Raw genomic sequence first — 8,290 nt, 5'->3', positions numbered from 1 at the left:
CTTGACACTATTTTATGCATATTGGGATCAACATGATGGATTCATCGGTTATAAATCATTTTAAATTTAACTATCATCATACCCCTCATAATTTACTTTCATTTTCACTTTGGCTTATTTTCACTATGGTACCCCAAAGTTCACCCATTTTGAACTTTGATAACCCCTGTTGAGTTATTTAGATAGTAATTAGTCAATGTTGTAAGGACCTATTTGCAAGAATGCACTAATATAAAAGGGGTACCTCTCTATGAGAGAACTAACCCTAATTTTACCCAAAACTCTTCATGGTATCAGAGCCTAGGTGGCGGCTCAAGCCTCTGAAATCGAGGAAACCCCAGGGTCGCCGATTTGGGATCTCCGGTCAGCCGATCTCGTGAAGCCCTAGGTTGTTGAGGGAGGAGGACAGCTCCGTTGGGTTCGTCGAGGGAGGAGGACAGCTCTCGTGAAGCCCTAGGTTGTCGAGGGAGGAGGGCAGCTCCTGCTTCGTTGGGTTCGTCGAGGGAGGAGGGCAGCTCCTACTTCGTTGGGTTCGTCGAGGGAGGAGGGCAGCTCTCGTGTAGTGGTGGAACATCTGGGAGACCCTCTTCAGCTCCGTTGGATGAGCATGAATTGGTGTTTGAGATAAAGGCAGTGTTGGGGGCTGATTACAGTAGTGTTTTTTAGATGGGCATGAATTTGTGGTTGAGATAATGGCAGTGTTGGGTTGTGCAAGTAGATGGAAAGTCGTGATTGCATATTAGTTGAGTTGTGTTTGATCTTGATTCTGTGTAGAGTTTGAGATAAGGGCAGTCAACTGTGAAGATGGGAACATCTGTGACTAGTCAGGAATTGAAGGAGATCCTGGAGGGGGTGGCCAGGGTATTTCAGACCAAACTAGAGGAGAATTCTAGTAGGTCAGTCGTGACCGCGTCGGAGTCGGCGCAGGTAATGGAGAGAGTAAAGTTGCTGCCTAATGACATCAAGCTTGAGGGGACAAGAAACTATCTGAGTTGGTCTCGGAGGGCATTGTTGAACCTTCGAATCAAAGGACTTGAAAAGTATGTGAAGAGGGAGTGCACTGAGCCGGAGAATAAGGCGAGTGCTGAGTGGAACACATGGAGTAACACTAATTCTCTTGTGGTTTCTTGGTTGTTGACTTCTGTGTCTCCAACCATAGCTGGGATGGTGGAGTCTATCTCGAGTGCATCTGATGTCTGGAAGACATTGGAGGGGATGTACTCTGGAGCTGGGAGTGTGATGATGATGATGGAAGTGGAAGAGAAGATTGATGCTACCACACAAGGGGAGAAGACAGTGCACCAGTATGCAGCAGAGCTACGTCACTTATGGGCAGATTTGGATCACTATGACCCGTTATCACTACAAAACCCAGCAGATGTTCGTTTTCTTAAGGGTCTGAATCCAAAGTTTGAGGGAAGGAGGGCAGCAATGTGTCATCTGTCATCTCTCCCCTCCTTGGATGAGGCTATTGCATCGATGGAACAAGAGGAGATCAGACAGAAGGTGATGACAGGTGAGGCCTCACCTGCTGTCCGCTCGGCATTAGTGGTTCCAGATGCTCACATCAGAGATGATAGAGAATGCTATAATTGTGGAAAGAAAGGGCACCTCAGCTACAATTGCCCTCAACCCCGCAACACTAGTGGCAACCGAGGGGGCAGAGGACAGAGAGGTGGCCGTGCAGGTCGAGGAAGCAGGGGACGTGGAGGCCGAGGAGTTGCTCATCTAGCTGTGGCAGAGGAGTTCCAGACTACTGCTGGGATGACTGGGGCTGAAATAACAGAGCTGGAGGAACTACGTCTGTTCAAGCTTCAGGCTGAGAGTTCGAAGGGCAAGGGACAAGTCACTCAGGATCTGGATAACATTACATGCTTTGGTAACTTTGTTGGTTATGCTCATGCGAACAAAGGTACACGGGTTCAGGCACTTGCATCCACTAAAACTCATGTTGATTGGATCATAGACTCAGGTGCATCTAGGCATGTCACAGGAGCATCTAGTGAGTTTGCATTATATTATCCGAGTAAGCATATGCATCCTGAGACAGTTCAGACTGCTGATGGGACATCCCAACCCATCAGGGGTACTGGTTCGGTCCATTGCACTTCATCTGTTACCTTGTCATCTGTATTGCATGTTCCTTCGTTTCCAGTTAACTTACTCTCTGTTAGCTCTCTCATTGATCAATTAAATTGCACTGTGTTATTTGATCGGGATATGTGTGTCTTTCAGGAGAAGGAAACTGGGAGGAGGATTGGGACTGGCATCAGGCGTGATGGACTTTGGTACTTGGACAGGGAGACTGTAATGATTGCTGCTGCTGTTAGCGGAGGGCCAGAGGCAGAAGCGATGCTTCAACATTGCCGGTTAGGGCATTTATCCTTTGATAGTTTGAATAGGTTAGAACCTGAGTTAATGAAGAAAGTGAATAGAAAAGAGTTATTTTGTAATGCTTGTGAACTTGGAAAACATACTCGTTCTACTTATAGAATGATTGGTCTTCGAAGCTTTGAACCATTTGCTCTTGTCCATTCTGATGTTTGGGGACCATGTCCTACTACCTCTATTAGTGGTTTTAGATGGTTTGTTACTTTCATTGATTGTTATTCACGTATGGTCTGGATATACATGATGAAACAGAAATCTGAGGTTTGCAAATGTTTTCAAGATTTCTCGGCCTATGTGAAGACACAGTTTGGAGTGCAGGTGAAGATTCTTCGAACAGATAATGGGACTGAGTATATCAACAAGGAGTTTGCCGCTTTCATCTCTAGTCAGGGAATCCTTCATCAAACCACCTGCCCAGACACCCCTGCTCAGAATGGGGTGGCTGAACGCAAGAACAGACATCTACTGGAAGTGGCACGCTCATTAATGCTGACAATGAATGTGCCTAAGTTTTTATGGAGTGAGGCTGTTATGACAGCAGCTTATCTGATCAATAGGATGCCATCACGAGTATTAGGGATGAAGACACCGTGTGAGATGCTCTTGGGCTCGAATGTTTTTGTTGTTCCACCAAGAGTGTTTGGATGCACATGTTATGTGAGAGATCACAGATTGATGGTGAGTAAACTGGATCCGCAAGCAGTTAAATGTATTTTTATTGGCTACTCATCAAGCCAAAAAGGATACAAGTGTTGGTGTCCCACTGAAAGAAGGTTGTTTGTCAGTATGGATGTGACTTTTCGGGAGTTTGAACCTTTTTATGGGGAGAAGACGGAGTTGAGTTCCTTGTTTGGAGATGACTCTACTGATGCTAGTAGAGAGGGGGAGAATGAGAATGAAAATGAGAATGACATTGTGGTTGGGATGATTCCATGTCCTCTTGAGTCACCGAGCAGTGATGGTACACTGCCGAGTAGTGGTGGCGACTCAGGAGGTGATAGTCAAGGTCAGGGGGAGCTGAGAGTATACACGAGGAGACAGAAACAGCAGCATGAGCCGCCTCCTGTGCCTATGCCAGTACCCACAAATGTTGATGTCCCAAGTCCCTCCTCTCCAGTGACTTCTTCATCTTCTCCACCTGAGTCGATAGGTAACGAATTCTTCCCTGATACTTCTAATACTCCTGTCTTGCTTCGTAGAACCTCGAGAGTCAATGCTGGAAAACCTCCAACTAAGTTTGGTAGTTGGGATACTGACATTGCGAATTACATTTCATATGCATCCATTTCACCTGCATATAAGTCATTCATTGCATCATTGCATTCAGTGCCTGTACCTAACAACTGGCAGGTTGCTAAGCAAGATCCTAGATGGTTGAGTGCCATGCAAGAGGAACTTCAGGCCTTGAAGAAGAATGATACATGGGAGCTGGTATCTTTGCCAGCTGGGAAGCGTGCTGTTGGATGTAAGTGGGTGTATACGGTTAAACAAACTCCAGAGGGCAAGATTGACAGATACAAGGCCAGATTAGTTGCTAAAGGTTACAGCCAAACGTATGGCATTGACTATGACGAGACATTTGCTCCAGTAGCAAAGATGAGCACTGTTAGAGTGTTGGTGTCATGTGCTGCCAACTTCAATTGGCCACTACATCAGCTAGATGTCAAGAATGCCTTTTTGCATGGAGATCTTCAGGAGGAGGTGTATATGGAGATTCCACCAGGCTTCACTACTTCTCAAGTAGCTGGGAAGGTGTGCAAGTTGAAGAAGTCTTTGTATGGGTTAAAACAGTCTCCGAGGGCATGGTTTGACAGATTCAGGTTGGCAGTCTGCGGTATGGGGTACAAGCAATGCAATGGGGATCATACTGTGTTTTACAGGCACTCTAAAACTCGTATCACCATTCTGGCGGTCTATGTTGATGATATTGTTATAACTGGAGATGATGCTGAAGAAATCCTACGGTTGAAGAAAAAATTGGGAGAGGAATTTGAAGTTAAAGATCTGGGACAGTTGAAATACTTCCTCGGAATTGAAATTGCAAGATCGCGAAAGGGTATAGTGCTTTCTCAGCGGAAGTATGCTCTGGATCTTCTCTCAGAGACAGGGATGTTGGGGTGCAGAGTTGCATCTACTCCTATCGAGCAGAATCATAAGATGTGTGCTGAGGGTGGTAACCCAGTGAGTAAAGAGCAAAATCAAAGATTAGTTGGACGACTTATATACCTATGCCACACGAGACCTGATATTACACATGCTGTGAGTGTGGTGAGTAGATATATGCATGATCCCAGAGAGCAACATATGGAGGCAGTTCGCAGAATTCTTAGATATATTAAGGGAAGCCCAGGAAAGGGGTTGTGGTTCAGAAGTTCTGGACATTTGAGAGTTGAAGGCTATTGTGATGCTGATTGGGCAGGTTGTATGGATGATCGTAGGTCCACTACAGGCTACTGTGTATTTGTTGGAGGCAATCTCGTATCTTGGCGTAGCAAGAAGCAAGATGTGGTGGCTAGGTCTACAGCTGAGGCCGAGTACAGGGCCATGACAGTTAGTCTGTGCGAGTTGATGTGGGTCAAAAACATATTATCTGAGCTGCACTTGTTTAGAAGAGACTCCTTACAACTTTGGTGTGACAACAAATCGGCGATTAATATTGCAAACAATCCAGTTCAGCATGATCGCACCAAACATGTAGAGATTGATCGGTTCTTTATCAAGGAACAACTGAATAGAGGAGCTCTGACTTTGAGCTATGTGAAATCAGAAGAGCAGCTAGCTGATTGTTTAACAAAAGGATTAGGTTCTAGAGAGTATGATATCTTTTGTAACAAGATGGGGATGGTTGATATCTATCGCCCATCTTGAGGGGGAGTGTTGAGTTATTTAGATAGTAATTAGTCAATGTTGTAAGGACCTATTTGCAAGAATGCACTAATATAAAAGGGGTACCTCTCTATGAGAGAACTAACCCTAATTTTACCCAAAACTCTTCAACCCCCAAGGTATTTATTGAACAGTGATACCCCAAAGTTTCAATCCCATTTCATTTTGATACCCTCATCAAGATTTCATGAGAGTTTCTGATAAATTTGCATCACGTGCTTAGCATAAACATATTGGGTGGTTTGGATCTCTAGCAACTAGGTAAAAACTAGGTAAAATGGACTTAAAATGTATCACGTGCTAAGCAAAGTCTAACGCAATCTGGATTGGGGTATCAAAGTGAAATGGGATTGAAACTTTGGGTTATCAAAGTGTTAAAAAAATATTGTTGTGGCATCAAAATGAAAAACTGGGTAAATTTTGGCACCAAAATGAAAATAAGCCTTCACTATTTTCGAGACAACCATAAACTAAGTAATAAACAATTTTATTAAGGGGCTGTTCGTTTCGCAAAAAAAACTAGGAAATCAAAGAATAGGATTTCTTGTATTATGGTTGTTTGGTTGGTTAAGGGGTTGTTTGGTTGGTTTCCTAAAAACCAAGAATAGGAAATGAAAGTATGGAAATCTTCCATTTCCTATTTTCAACCATTTCCATCCCTAAAACTTATCCCAACATTCAATAAAATATTATTTTATCATCCAACTCATCTAATAACATATTATTTTATCATCCAACTCATCCAATAAAATATTACTTTTATCATCCAATATCTAATAAAATATTATTTTTAAACCAAACACAAGAAATGAGTCACATCATCCAACTCATCTCCTCTCATATTTAAAAATCACTCACATCATCCAATAATATGGTGACAACTCATCTCATCTCCTTAAACTTTCATCTCCACCCATTTCCTTCAAAAAAACAAGGAAATTGATTTCCTTAAGTGTGGGTCACATCATTCAATAATATAATGACAACTCATCTCATCTCATCTATTTTCTTATTTTTAAAAATGAACCAAACACAAGAAAAGAACCTATTATAGGAAATAGGTTTCTTATAATACATTTCCTTATTTTTTTTAGCCAACCAAACAACCACAAAATAAATTTTCTTAAAAAATCACTCACATCATCCAATAATATGACAACTCATCTCATCTCATCTCCTATTCTTTAATTTCCTTCTATTTTTCCCAACCAAACAACCTCAAAATAAAATTTCTAAGAAATAGGTTTCCTATTCTTTGATTTCCCTCTTTTTTTAGACAAACAAACAACCCCTAAAAAAAGAAGGAAATCAAAGAATAGGAAATGAGATAAGATGAGTTGTCATCATATTATTGGATGATGTGAGTGATTTTTTAAGAAAATTTGTTTTGAGGTTGTTTGGTTGGTTAAAAAAAAGGAAATGTATTATAAGAAACCTATTTCCTATAATAATTTCTTTCTTGTGTTTGGTTCATTCTTAAAAATAAGAAAATAGATGAGTTGTTTGTATATTATTGGATGATGTGACCCACACTTAAGGAAATCATTTTTTTTTCGAGGAAATGGGTGGAAATGAAATGTTAATGAGATGAGATGAGTTGTCACCATATTATTGGATGATGTGAGTGATTTTTAAATATGAGAGGAGATGAGTTGGATGATGTGACTCATTTTTTGTATTTGGTTTATTTTTAAAAGTAAGAAAGGATATGAGATGTGATGAGTTGGTGGATAAAAATAATATTTTATTGATAAAAGTGTATAGATTTCTTTTTATTTGGATGAGTTTTAGGGATGGAAATAGATTATAATAATATTTTAATACAAAAAGTACATGGAAATCCTTTTCTTGGTTTTTAGGAAACCAACCCAGGGCCAAACAAACAGCCCCTAAAAAAAGATCTAAATTACAAACGTACAAGGCTGACATCATCTTGGTCTAATGTGAGCAGATGGGGGTCAGCGTGGTGGATGCATCAGTTTCTGGCCTGGGGGGCTGCCCCTATGCAAAGGGCGCTTCAGGTAATGTCGCCACTGAAGATGTTGTCTACATGCTTCAAGGCCTCGGCATAAAGACCAATGTGGATCTCGGCAAACTTATTGCTGCTGGTGATTTCATATCTAAGCATTTGGGACGCTGTTCGGGTTCTAAAGCTGCTACTGCTTTGAGCAAAATTGCAGATGCATCCAAGATATAATGTTGTTGTACTTGATTAATCGATTTATGTTGCCAAATATGAGATTGCTTAATGTCGTTAATACGGGCAATCTTTATGTTATGTAATATTTGGATGAATAAAGCTTATGACTTGGAGATTTGAAGGGATATATCAACATATATGTAATATTTGATTGGTATAGTTCTTAGAAAAAATTGTGACAGTTTCGAAGTGCAACAGGATACATAATGTCTGGATATGAACAGTTCCCAAGTATCGGAATTCTGACGTATTTGTTCAAAGATTTCAAAGTTCGCTTCATTTGTATTCCGGAGTTGAAATTGCGTATGATGAGACTATCGGCTTGGGTGGCTGTGACAAAGAATTACCCCCTCATCTGTCAAAAAAATTGATGGGAATGATCAAACAGATAAAAGTGTGATGTTTTTTAAGGGCTGAGAAGTATTTTTTATCCCCTCACATACTTGACTAGTGATGTGTCAAACTTGACGATGTTACTTTTGTTTTGAGGGGTTAAAGTGAAAATTTCAAAGGGGTCTTTAGTGGAATAAAAGAAGTTAAAGAGTTTTACGTGCAAAATCCTCGGATGTTCTGAGGTTTTTTGTGGAACTAAGTACTTAAGGGGGTTATTTGCAGAACCCCTAATAAAGCTCTGGGGTTTTCTGAAGTTAACCAAATATATATATTGAAAAGGATTTCTCTAATAATTAATTGGTATTAAATCATTACTCAGACCGGTTCAGATAATCCTACAAGAAAAGGGGGAAAGAAAAAAAAAGATTTAAAAAAACCTTTGAACTTAGGGTTTTGTTGTTGGATATTTTTGGAAAAAGT

General features: G+C 40.8%; 1 protein-coding gene across 3 annotated transcripts in view; it reads left to right on the top strand.

Annotated features, from left to right (window-relative positions):
- LOC109819578 (hydroxymethylglutaryl-CoA lyase, mitochondrial) overlaps positions 1-7,674 on the top strand; it is a 15,375-nt gene extending 7,701 nt beyond the window's left edge. For 2 of the 3 annotated variants that reach the window (XM_020385341.1, XM_020385339.1), the window contains exons 9-10: positions 2,236-2,369; positions 7,229-7,479. In XM_020385341.1, coding sequence (XP_020240930.1) covers positions 2,236-2,369; positions 7,229-7,349 — 255 coding nt within the window. In that variant the 3' untranslated portion in view covers positions 7,350-7,479. Of the gene's footprint in view, positions 1-2,235; positions 2,370-7,228 lie in introns of all 3 variants that reach the window. The other variant, XM_020385340.1, reaches the window with a different exon arrangement.

This window comes from Asparagus officinalis, chromosome 8 (genome assembly GCF_001876935.1).
Source record: "Asparagus officinalis chromosome 8, Aspof.V1, whole genome shotgun sequence".
NCBI lineage: Eukaryota > Viridiplantae > Streptophyta > Magnoliopsida > Asparagales > Asparagaceae > Asparagus > Asparagus officinalis.
This window is presented reverse-complemented; position numbering and strand designations above follow the sequence as displayed.